Source organism: Neopelma chrysocephalum, unplaced genomic scaffold, assembly GCF_003984885.1.
Source record: "Neopelma chrysocephalum unplaced genomic scaffold, ASM398488v2 Primary Assembly neopelma1_42, whole genome shotgun sequence".
In the NCBI taxonomy this organism is placed as follows: Eukaryota; Metazoa; Chordata; class Aves; order Passeriformes; family Pipridae; genus Neopelma; species Neopelma chrysocephalum.
In genome coordinates this window covers 14,226,669-14,239,178 of record NW_020897700.1, presented here as the reverse complement: position 1 = coordinate 14,239,178, position 12,510 = coordinate 14,226,669, and the positions used below count along the sequence as shown (strand labels likewise).

At 34.8% G+C, this 12,510-nt stretch overlaps 1 protein-coding gene across 10 annotated transcripts in view; it reads right to left on the bottom strand.

Annotated features, from left to right (window-relative positions):
- The window catches only part of NEK1 (NIMA related kinase 1), a 45,755-nt gene that overhangs the window by 28,260 nt on the left and 4,985 nt on the right, over window positions 1–12,510 (bottom strand). For 8 of the 10 annotated variants that reach the window (XM_027676739.1, XM_027676737.1, XM_027676743.1 and 5 more), the window contains exons 4-14: window positions 12,123–12,220; window positions 10,432–10,515; window positions 9,916–9,983; window positions 9,708–9,794; window positions 8,592–8,646; window positions 7,224–7,424; window positions 4,546–4,606; window positions 3,276–3,433; window positions 921–980; window positions 733–780; window positions 569–640 (exon numbers count right to left, since the gene is read on the bottom strand). In XM_027676739.1, the coding sequence (XP_027532540.1) occupies window positions 569–640; window positions 733–780; window positions 921–980; window positions 3,276–3,433; window positions 4,546–4,606; window positions 7,224–7,424; window positions 8,592–8,646; window positions 9,708–9,794; window positions 9,916–9,983; window positions 10,432–10,515; window positions 12,123–12,220 (992 nt within the window). The remainder of the gene's footprint in view (window positions 1–568; window positions 641–732; window positions 781–920; window positions 981–3,275; window positions 3,434–4,545; window positions 4,607–7,223; window positions 7,425–8,591; window positions 8,647–9,707; window positions 9,795–9,915; window positions 9,984–10,431; window positions 10,516–12,122; window positions 12,221–12,510) is intronic. The other 2 variants (XM_027676741.1, XM_027676746.1) reach the window with 1 other exon arrangement.

The following is a 12,510-nucleotide window of genomic DNA, read 5'->3' as shown; positions in this document are numbered from 1 at the left end:
GCTGTCATAGGAATCAAATTAAATTATGCAGCATGTGAATGGCTAAACAGTGCATTCAGAAAAAAATTAGATCTATTCAGGATTTTTTTATCCTCCCCCCAAACATCTTACCAATATATATAAACATTTCTGTTGCTAAATAACAAGGAATGCTTAGGAGCAGGTGTTTAATAATGTGAAAGAGGTGCATTATTATATAATGAGAACCTGGAAGCAAAAAAATTCAAGAACAAACTCGAATGTGAAAGAAGATGTTCATGCACAGATTCAGCACAGGAAAAGGAGCAAAAGCAGGTGTGGCAATAAAAAAATGGTGCATGAAAACCATTACTGGCAGAAAAAGAAGAGATTCAGAAATTTAGTAAACATTAAAAATGAAAATTGCACATAATCTCCAAAAGGCCAAGGGAGGAACTGTTAAACTTTCTCTTAAATTGTCCATAGATCAATAATGGGCAGCCCCAAGACTTATCCTCCAAGAGCAGATCTTTCTGAAAAGACAAGACCATGCCAGATAATCAAAGGTGGGGGGAACAGACTACACCACATTTCTGCATCTGCTGCCAACCTTAACACCACTTCCACCAGAACCAAGCACATTCCTCCATCCTTGTTCCCTGGCTCTGTTTATTCGTTCCATCTGAAGGAGAAAACAATACAGGAAAACAAAATTCAAGGAACCACTAAGTAAAAATTAAACTTCACTATTAACACATTTTAAACATATTTTACCCTTTCTTTTTCCGATCTTCTCGTTTCATCTGCCTTCAGTAAACTGATCTGCAATATGTAAGGATTAAACGTGTTTAGTAACTGGGAAATCAAACTACTACATATTCTTACACAATACACCACACCACAAGCTATTTCATTAAAATTACTATGAGGGAACAGAGAAAAGTCTCAAGAATCTCGTCTACCTGCTCTCTCTGGCGTTTTTCTTTTTCAGGTAATTCTAACCTTTTCTTTTTAGAAGGTTCCTGAAAAATAAGCATATAATTTGGTATTTATTACTGAGCCGTTACTCTGTCAGGTCTGGTTATTGCTCCAACAGCAGGTGTATGTCCATGAAAATTAAAAAAAAATAAATATCACTGCTATATAATGTTTGGGAAAAAAGATAAGGAGGAAAAGTTTGAAGGTTGTATTTTGTCATTCTTGCTTTGGATTTAGCTTTTGCTTAGTTTGAAAATTAAGAGATGATTTTATGATACCTCAAACATTTTACTCCTTTCTTCTAGGAGTTGGAAAGGTCTGCATAAAAGGTGAAACCTCAAATTAGACAGCATGATGCAAGAATGAGAGAAAAATTCTAATCAGAAAAAAAGTCTTAAACCCACAACTGAGTGCGCACAAAATGGGGTTTAAAATACTTGATTATTCAGGAGGTTTTAAGTAAAAAGTACTGCTAGGAACTAGGGGCAAATGCTATTGTACTTGTTCATCCTGTACTAAAAGTTCTGTCTGAAAAGCAGAAGGCAATAATTTTTAAATCTGTTTTGTCTTAATTTTTCTTCTCTGGTGGTATCACTCTGCATTACAACCTTTTCTTAGTAAGTCTTTGAGGATGCCTGGATATTAAGATTCTCTTATTTGGAGAAAAGATGTACTAGGTTATCCTAGGGCTCTTTTGCTTGGTTCTTCACTTGGTTCTGACTCTAACCAAAGTTCCTGTTACGTGTGGAACACGAGAACACAGCCACCACTGAATACCTGCTGAAGCAGAAGCTATACTTAAAAGCATGCAGCTTACTCTAATCTTTTCAAAACGCGATGGTTACTTTTTGTTTCTTCTGACCATACTAGAACGCAGAGAGCTTCACAGTATTTTCTTTTGACAACCTACAATCCTGTCAAACGAGTACTTTAAAATCAAGAATGGTGGAAGTCAGAAACCTTCAGAGACTTGCAATATTGTAATGTTAATGTAATATTACTAAACAAAAGAGATGATTGTTACATGCTCCTTTAAAAAGCCAGTTGACAGCTGCAAGCTCAGACTACCCTGGAACAACAAAGAGAAGAAAATTTATATTGTTTCTATGTTTCTATGCTACATCTTATCCTTTATCATCAGGTACAATTCGCACAAAGACTATGTCTTAAAATTGCAGTGTTACTGACTCTACATGCAGGAAGAGTAGATACTTCCTGTCTCTTCCCTGCCATTTTAGGTCTCTAGGCAAGGTGGATTGGTGTTGGCTGGTGAAACTCATTATAAAGAGCAGCAGATGGTTGTGCAACCACATCTTCAAACATATAAACCTCGTGATCTCATAAGGACACACAAGAAGTCTGCACCTTCCTTTCCTCTTGATCGCAAATGTGCATCACAAGCCAACAAGGCTTGTGTGATCAATGAGCTTTTCTCTAAACCTCTCATAACTTTTGAACCTCACAGATAATTTGTATCTCAAGGATAATTTTCTATCCAGCTATCAAATTTAACAGATGGATAGAGATCTTAGTATTATGTTCCCTGAAGTGCCATGGGGAGAAGGAAAAAAACCCCAAACAAACCCCATAACAACAACATTACTTATTCAGAAGAAAATTTGAATTAGTTCTCCCTTGTTGAAATAGGAACTTCTTGTTTGCTAGTTGTTTGGCATGTGCATATAGCTCAATATTAGCTGCAACATAAACATCTCCTGGCAATGTAGTAATTAAAGGAATAAAGAGAGAGAGAATAAAAGTTTTATATTATAAGGAATACAGAGAAGACGACTGAAGGAAAGATTGAAAGTACTGTATGAAGGTATACAAAAGACTATTTCTCATCAGCTCATGGAATTAAATCCAGGAAACACCTCTTCCAATTACACAGTTTCTCTGGCTGACAACACTTCGTAAAATGGCTTAAAAAAGTTTTAATGTTTTGAAAACTTGAGATTATTTTTGAATAAGGAAGAAAGATGCACAGATTCTTATCCAGAGTCAATAATTTTGGTATTATCTGACAGACTTACAATATTTCTAAGAGTGGTTAACACCAACAAAGCAAATAAAAACATGCAAATGTAATTCAGCAGTGAATTTAAACCCCAAACCTAAGGTAGCAGTCTACAGAAATCATCATATTAAAATCAACTAAACAACAACAACAAAAAGATCAATAATGAAGCAAGCCAAGCATTTAAGCTATTAGTGCTACTTTCTCTGCAGGTGCATGTGTCCACATACCAAGACGTTTTGAAAAGGAAGGCATAGAATTTTTTTAGCATTTAAATAAGGTATGAACGAAATAGTTCAATTTAACTAACTTAGTTTCTTACCTGTCTAGATTTAGTCAATGGCTTCTTCTCATTAGGCTTTTTAGGTGCACCACAAGACTTCCTGATAGTTAAAGGCACTCCATATTTTGCAGCAGGTTTGGTAATTTTTTGAGCTGGTGCAACTGAAGTTAGTGTTTGTTCTTGACCTGGTCTTTTAGCTGAAAAGAGAAAAAACAAAACAAAACACCACAACAACAAAACCTGTTTTACAGCTACCCAGGCTAGCCAGTGTACCCTATTTCCCTCTCCCAACATCTCAGAACAGCATAACTGGAGAAAAATGGGTGAACTGTTAACATTTCATTCACATGAGCTGATGCATAACACCCAGCTGTCAAAAACACCTTGTCTGGTGAACTGAATTGGAGAACTGAAGCTTATTTCAGCTGCCATGCTTTATTATACAGTTGTCACTCACACAAAAGTTTTCCTAATGGAAGGGAGAGATAGGCCTGTCTCCACTAACAACACTGAACTGAAACCTGCAACACTACTGTTCAGCAGAAAATGAGTTCTGGAAGAGCTTTAATGGCTTCCAGGGATATTGTTTTCCCTGTAGAGTTCCTGAAAACGTCCCAGTATTGTGGATTTGATCCTGTGTTATCAGGGCTCTCTTACTACAGAATAGCAGGACAGCAAAACTATCAAAAGACACCAGAGCACTTGCCACAGCTTCAAGTAATTACAAGGAAATAAAATAATTGGGAAGGAAATCTAGGGAAAAAAAAGGGTCAACTATTGCAGGAAAATGAAGTACGGTATGATCATCTTGACAAAACTAACCACTACTTTGCTACCAGTAGCAGAAATTCTACTGAATTGGACTGAAGTCAGGGCCTTATCTTGGAATCTCTAATGAAACCTCCCATATTTTTTGCAAGAAATGGTACTTCTCATTAGCCATTTGTCATTACTAAGGGGTAAAAATAAGTCACATGATCACAACACATAAATTATTTCCAGTATTTGCAGTCTACATTGTCTCCTAAAATTTTGGAAGCGTAGCATACTGCAAGAGGAAAGAGTACACTTCAAATTTTACTGGACCATAGTTTGTATTTGCATCATTTGTACTCTACATACATCCAGCTCCTGAGGGGATGAGGGTAAATTGCTTCCTCTCTCTTTTTTCCTGAAAATTCTACAATCAGGTGTAAGAGCACACAACAAAAACAAACAAAAACCAACCAAACAAGAAAAGTAAAAGAACAAAGCTACACACACTGCCTTGCCAGAGCTGAAGGCAAAGCACTTTACACCACTCACTTACCTGGTGCAGCATGTGGTCCAAACTTCTGGAAAATTTTATGATTGAATTCTTCTGCAATAAGCTAAACAAAAAGTTGAAGGGTTAGCCATCAGCATTTATGACTGAAGCTAGAAAGAACATATTTTCAGAGAAGTGTGCCATTCTCAGTAAGCATCTAACTAGTAGTATTTACTGAAACTTAAATGAATACTCAACTTCATGTATTCAATTTTCAACGATGTATTCTACTTAGTATTACTAACATGAATATGAAGGCTGGATTTGGTATTTGCAAGCATTTTTGGCATAATTACTCAAATAATTTTAAAAAGCAACTCAGCCTGACTTCTGGGTGGCAAATGTTATCTCATTTACAAACTAGCTAGGAATATAGAAGAAAGTTAATGTGAGCATTAACATAGCTTTATGCATAATTCATTTTAGATTTCTGACTAGTTGCCAAAGTTAAATTTCTCATAAGGCTTGTGTCAAGTGCTCGCAGCTTTCAAGTTTCACTGTCCTTTTCAAGATGGGAAGATGAATATATATATGTGGATATCTACAAACAACATATATGGCATGCTGTCTGGCATATCAAATTAGCATAATAAAATACAGAAAACAGCCTTACTGGAGTGAAAAATTTGAGTCTAGACAAAGAACATTCAAACATTATTAGGCCATCATTTTAAATACTGCAGATGGTTCTGAACCCAACACCTCAAGAACCACATAGTAGAAATGAAAAAGATTCAAGGAAGAGCAGCAACGATAAGTGCAAAGTGTCACTTAACGAACAGGTTTTATAGATTCTTGAACTATCTGAACTATCCAGATTACTTTGACTTGTTTAGAGACTACCAGTCAGTTACAATGGATGTTGAGGAGTTAAACCTCAAAAAAAACCCCAAAACAAGAACCAATGTGCAGAACTTACGACTCCGCACAGGATGGCAGAAAAAGTTTTTAACCTGTACAGTCTGGCAAAGATTCTGTAAGCAAGAAGTCACACATGAGAACAGTTTCCTCCTAATGGTATTTCATTGATCTTAAAGCTTTTATTTGAGTGGTAAGCTGTAACATCTGAAGTATGATGTTTCCATGATAACAGTTACCGACAGAAAAGAAACTTGACTCTTCAGTACCTTCCAAAGAGCCCCTCCTTTTTAAAAACAACTATGCTAATTTAGATCCACTCTTTACTGCAACTTAGTAACTATGAAGATTACAAAAGAATTTACATAAAATTGGAAGGCTGATTTCCTAACATTTAAGAGTAGGGTTTCAGCAAGAGTTGCAACACGTTGAAGATGTCAGCTACGAAATAACTCTTAAGCTTAGACTAAGGAAAACAGAGGACAACAGCATTAGCCATGGATGATACTGAAAAAAAATAAGTATTACAGCTGTGTCAGAGAATATAGTGACATGGTCACAGAACCTAATGACCACCTCCAGCTGAACACGTAAAAGGTGCTTTCTGTGTGATTTTGGGGTGTTTTTTGTGGGTTTTTGTGGTGTGGGGTTTTTTCTCGTTGTTGTTTTTTGGGGGGGGGGGTGTTTTTGTTTGTTTGTTTGTTTGTTTTTGTGGGGTTTTGTTTGTTGGGTTTTGTGGGTTTTTTGTTTGGTTTTTGGTTTTTTTGTCTGGTTGGGTTTTGGTTTTTTTTGTTTGTTGTTGTTGCTTTTAAGATTGGATTGCACCTCTAAGTCAAACATGTCAAAGATACAGGTGGAAAAATTGTGCACAAGTATTCATACTCTAAGACAAATTAGTATCACCATCTATTGATAGAAGCAGTCGATTACTAATTATACTTTAACTAACTACAAATAAAAATTTCATATCCATTCTAGCAACTGGAAACAAAATCAGATCAAACTACTCTTGTTGCAAATGTTAGAACAAACTTATCTGTTAAGATTTCTGAATCTTACCTTTCATTGGGACTTTAATCTGAACTATTATTAGCTGAAAGTCTATTTACAGACAACAGAAATTCCAGTTATGCATGGCCTCTCATGACATTTCTTTAGTTGTAAGAATCCATTAGAATTCTTTATATTGCATTTTCTCCATGTCCTTTCTCTGTCTATATTTACCTCATATCAGTACTATTCACATGTCAATCTCGATCTCTTTTGATTAGATTCATAATAATAGGACATTAATAGACATCAAATGATATCAAGAGATTCTAAACAGAATAGCAAGCAACTTCTTTGAGGTTATATACACGATACATTGAAATATCAAGAAATTTAAAGATTACTTTACGTAGCAATATTTCCTAGAACAGGCTCTCAGGCCATTCCAAATTCCAAACAAAAAATGGATTGAAGCAGTTCAATACAGCAGTGATGCTGAAATCATTGAGAGTACCATTTTATGAAAAGATACATATTTAAACAAATCAACATATCACTCACAATTCCTCACGATACAGAGAAACATATAAAACAATGCACTTCAGAAAATGCCAATTTAGATTTACTTATGGAAACTACCAAACACTTAATAATTCGAGACTTTTTCTTTACAGTTCATAGTAAAACTATTTTTTCCTCAACTGACACTGTCTATAAGAGCTCTAAGTAATACCATTACTCCAATTTCCAATGTTGTATATTAACATCAGAATAAAGAAAAAGGAAAGTCCTATGATGTTTTAGCAAAGTTAGAATTAAAAAAAACTCCATACCTCTGGTGTGAGAAATTTTTCAACCCGTTTGGCTAAAAAGTTTTTCTCCAATATGGAGTTTACTGATGGTCTATTCCTAGGATTCCTTTTAAATAACTGTGACAGTAGATTACGTAGGTCATAGGAGTAATGCACAGAAACAGGAGGAAATGGTCCAGAGATTATCTTCAGTACTAAGTTTTTCATGTTACCAGCTTCAAACTGTATCACACAAGGAAGAAAACAGTTACTACATATTACTGACCGTGTGTTCACACGCATGGCTGCATATATAGATGATGAGGAAAACTAACAAAGCACCTTCCCTTGCCTCAACACACCAAACATTGTTTCAAAGTCATCAACAGTTTACACCAGCAGTTTAAAATAATCTGTTGCCAAAATGACATAAAACTAAGAAAAATAATTACATAATTATCTGCTTGATCTCCTCTTCCAAACATTTTCAACCACCACATGCCTTCTGCCCTTTTCAGCAAATCCACATTTCAAATGAAAGAATGTAAAGTATTCACACTCGTTCAGCGTGAAATCCGAAGGAATGCTCAGACTTCAGTTTAAGATCAGGAAACAGAGGGCACCATCTCAATTCATTTGTACAATAAAAAGAAAACAATACATATCACCCAGCTTACAGAAAACAACTTGTTGCCATCAACTCTCAGAAAGGCAACATTGTCAGCATTGTTGTCATATAAAAGACTAAGCAATAAGAAATTACAAAAGCTTGAAATGAAATTAAACCCTCATCCCTTGGAAACTTTTTTCCATTTTCATGTTGTTATGACCTTTTTCTTTTAATAAAAATAGCTACTAAAAAAACCCAAAGAAGACAAAACCCACAAAAAAATCCAAATCAAGACACAAAAAAAAAAAAAAAAGTTTTTCTTCCCTTCCTAACTGGAAAATGGATGATAAAACAACACATACGCATAGAGAGGAGGGGGAGGGAAGGCAACTCTTCCACCATGGGAGTTTTTTTCTAAGCGCTATTCCTGTTCTAAACAGAAATACATTAATTCATTTGCACAAAAACTGAGAGTCCAAACTCAAACTTTCAGTGAAGCCAAGCTTTTTGAAAAAAAGAAACGCTGTTGCTGGTATCCTTTATTACAACATCTAACAATTTTTTCAGCTGATGCAATTCATTATTAACAAAAGTGCCAAGACTTCCGAGAGAATGGAACAAATCAAAGCGCCAATGGAAAATGGTGGTTGGCACAGGAAGCAGAGATGAAAACGCTGAAGGTAATTTCCAAACAGTTATAACGAAAACCTTTCATCAGCTAAAATGCATCTATGCAACATCAGGAAAAACTTCTGTTTCAAATAACTGTTCTTTTATAGACACACCAAGTTTGTACTCACCGCATGTTTAAGTGTGCACATTTCATAGAGAACACAACCGAGGGCCCAGATATCACTAAATCAAAGAGAACATATCTTAACAATTAGTTCTAGGTGTAACATTGCCAAGTAACTTATATCTGTGAAGTCTATCTTTGAAAAGGAAAAGGCTGTATTTTGAGTGTGTACAAGCTTCCCTGTATGGACTTCTTTGACCCCACAAAACCCCGAACAACAACAACAAAAAAAAATAAAAATTCCACAACCAAAAATAAGGTCAACCTGAAAACCAGATGAGGCTATTTTGGCTTCAGATTTAGAAATTTTTATCTGAACCACCCTAACCACAGAAACTAGACAAAATATGGAAAAAAGGTCTTTTTTCTTTAAGTATATACAGTTGCCAGAAGTTTTTGAATTTAACAAACAAAAATCCAAACAAAACTCACCACCTAATTCAGCAAATACATCTCTAAGTCAATTTACTCTGTTTAACACTGACTCACCTCACCCTCACTCATTACAGGATTACAGAATTTAGTTAGAATACCACTAGATAATAAATCCCATGTAGAAGAAATTAAGGGGTAAGTATTACAATAACTTTTATCTTTTAAGAAACCAATTGAAATTAGTATAGGACACTCACAGAAATGAACGCAGCAGCTTAGTGCACTGTAAGGGTAACTTGATAACAACCATTTTAATTACACCAGGGACACTGTTACCAGATACAGCCTACTGCCAGGGCAGCAAGCGTGTAAGTGAGGTACCTGTAGGACTTTGTTATCTGGAGCAAGCTGAGACACCCAACTATGCTTGTGCTTAGAGAATCCAGTTACTGTCTTTCATCACTAACAGTTTCACATTTGTAGTGCATAAATTAAGGCAGTAAAACAGACAGGCAAGAGTAGAGCCATAATTAAGAACACGGCTAGATCTAAAACTTCAAACATTAAGCTAGGTCATCTCTACATCACATTGCTTTCTACTGCAGACCTACTAAGGTCTCACTTGTACAGTGAGGCTCAGTATCCACTGGGGTAAGAGAAAGACTAACAGCTGTTCACTATCATAAGATTAGAACAGCTTTAGATTCCTAAAAGAACCATTTTTCTTCTCCTTAACAAAAATTACCTTTTATTGTTGTAAGGCTTGTTCTGACATATTTCAGGTGATAAATAGTATGGTGTTCCTATGCAAGTGCGAGCCAACTCTGCAGTACTAAGAAAAAAAAAAAGAATGGATGTTAACTGGTTAACTCACATAAAGTACAGATTGTGTTTTCCTTGATCAAAGCGATATAGATTAAGTGAGAGAAAAAACAGCATCAAAAAGGAGTTACCTGTTAAGAACTCTGGCGATTCCAAAATCTCCCAGCTGTATTGTTCCATCTTTGGTCAAAAATATATTCTTGATATAGAAATGTTAAGAAGTCTATTAATTAAAATATTCATACAATTGCACACTTTTTGTTCTCTATATGTTTTGGGAAAAAGAAAGTTTTCTACTATCCAATCCCTCTTAAGTCACTGGCAGTAGTGTTACTGACTACTGTGGAACACCAGACTTATTCTAGTCCTACTTCATTAAAGTAAGAAAATACTACTACACATTCTCAAACATAACCTTTCCTGTCCCCACACAAATATATGAGTAACACTCAGGTAGCTTCATCAGATAGCCTCGTCGGTTTGTAAAAATATATAAATCTCTTGCAGACGATTCTGAAGAAGTGTTTCCAGTATTAGAAATGTTTACATAAAATGACTGTTTTCCATAATTTGCCAACTTACACTAGTAAGATATGAATTTAATCACTTTGGAAGTAAATTCAGTTGAAAAACAGTGACCTACATACCTGTGACTTTATGTCCCGATGCAAGATTTTTCTATCATGTATGTGTTTTAGCGCTAAACAAATCTGTACAAACCAATCCAGAATCTATGCATAAAAGAAAATGCAACATCAGCATCGCCATTGATCTGAAAGCTTCCCCACTTACAAGATACTATCAAATCAGTTTTATAATTTTAACTCCAGATTTTACCCTCCTCCCCCAAATGTGTTCATTTATGCTATAGAATAATTAAAAATTTAAAAGTACTGTCACCATTATGCAAACCTTTTAATGAAGGATGCTTATTACCCAAATTTGATATCAATCTTGAGATTACGATTTGCATTACATATTATACAGGCAACAGAAGTACACAATGTGAATTTGATTGGTTAAAATGCCTAAGATGTGGAACTTGCAAGTTAAAACACTGTACTTTTGCTGTAACCAATACAGTAAACCTTGCAGTCAGGTAATTGACCAAGGATCCTAGAAAGGCATACTGATATTCACAGAAACACTTATCATACAGTAATTTTCTGTATCTTACCTTAGAAAGAAAAATAGTACAAAGTAGATTTCGATGAGAAAAGCAACAAGCATCTAACTAGAAGATTATAAACAAGCCAACAAAGCCTATTTTTAAAAAAAAATTGGCAAAAATCACAATTTAAGGAGTGACTAATGACAAGAACTTTTCTATGTGAATAATGGTTTCACATTCCTAACTTAGAAGGATGTAACATGACAAAATTACAGTATAATTCAAGGCGTAATTCTCACTTTTCGAGCTTCTTGTAAAAGTGAGGTCACATTAGAAAAATGAAAAGTTTTTCAAATTATATCCAAAATGTTTCATGAATACCCTATTCTAAATACCATTAGTAGACCTAACAAATTATTAAGCCTTTCCAACCACAGGTAAATTGAGATCGTACTGGGTGAAGACAAAAGGGTATAGAAACAATTTATAAACAAAGAAACATATGTCAGTTCTAACAAAAAACCACCCTGAATCCTACATAATCTATTTTCAGCTAATTTAATCAAATCTCTACATAAAATCCTCTCATTTATTCCAAACTCTCCCACTTCTCTTCTACTAAAATGACTTTATAACCAGTTTTGTGGGAAAAGAAAATTTGCTGGTATATTTCCAATACAAAATTAAATTTTTGTCAATGGGAAAATAAACTTTTGAATGATGCCAACTTCATATTTCCATATTCCATATTGTTATACTTACAAAGTATATTATTTTATACTTCTAACACATGAAAATCAGTATTACAATACAAAAATCATGTGCCATTATATCTTTAAAAACTCTACTTCAAAGGTTTAAAAATATCCATGTTGTCCTTCAGTATTTTTCATTTCTTGAATCTGGTTTACTTCACAAAAGATCCAACCTGTTTAAAAGCATCTTACACATACAGACAGGATTCCGAGTAACATACCCATGACTCCCAAGACTAGGTTTTTTTCTGGTTTTCCTTTTTGGCAAGGGTGGGGGGTGTTTGTGTTTTGTTTGTTTAGTTTTGGTTTTGGTTTTTTTTAAAGATACTACTGTGACCAATGGCAACAAGAATGACAATTTGAGGATCACTTTTTAGATTAAGCAACCACACCTACGAAGTGAGCCAAAATAATTTAAAATTCATGAAGAAGTATCCCGCAACAAAACACTATAGCAGTAGTTTGCTGTTACCTGATCTTCAGAGAATAAGACTCCTTTCTGGGCATTAATCTTTTTAAATAGGTCTCCTCCTTCACAGTAATCCATCACTATGTAGAGACAGCCATTTTCTGTAAAATAAAACAAAGAATTTCAAAAAGACAAATAAAAGAACCATTTTTACATAACTTTCTGAATATCTTCATTACAACCACAGAAAATGCAACAAACCCCCCCCAACCTTTTCGCATGCAGCTTCAGATATAATTTATTAGTCCATAAAAATTATTATTATTTTGAGTTTCACAACCTATGTTTCCCATTTTTGGTAACATCAGACTATTTTGAGATACGGAGAGAAAAAGAATTACATCTGTTGAACCAATGCCCCAAAATGGCATTCAAAACCATCATGAAATTA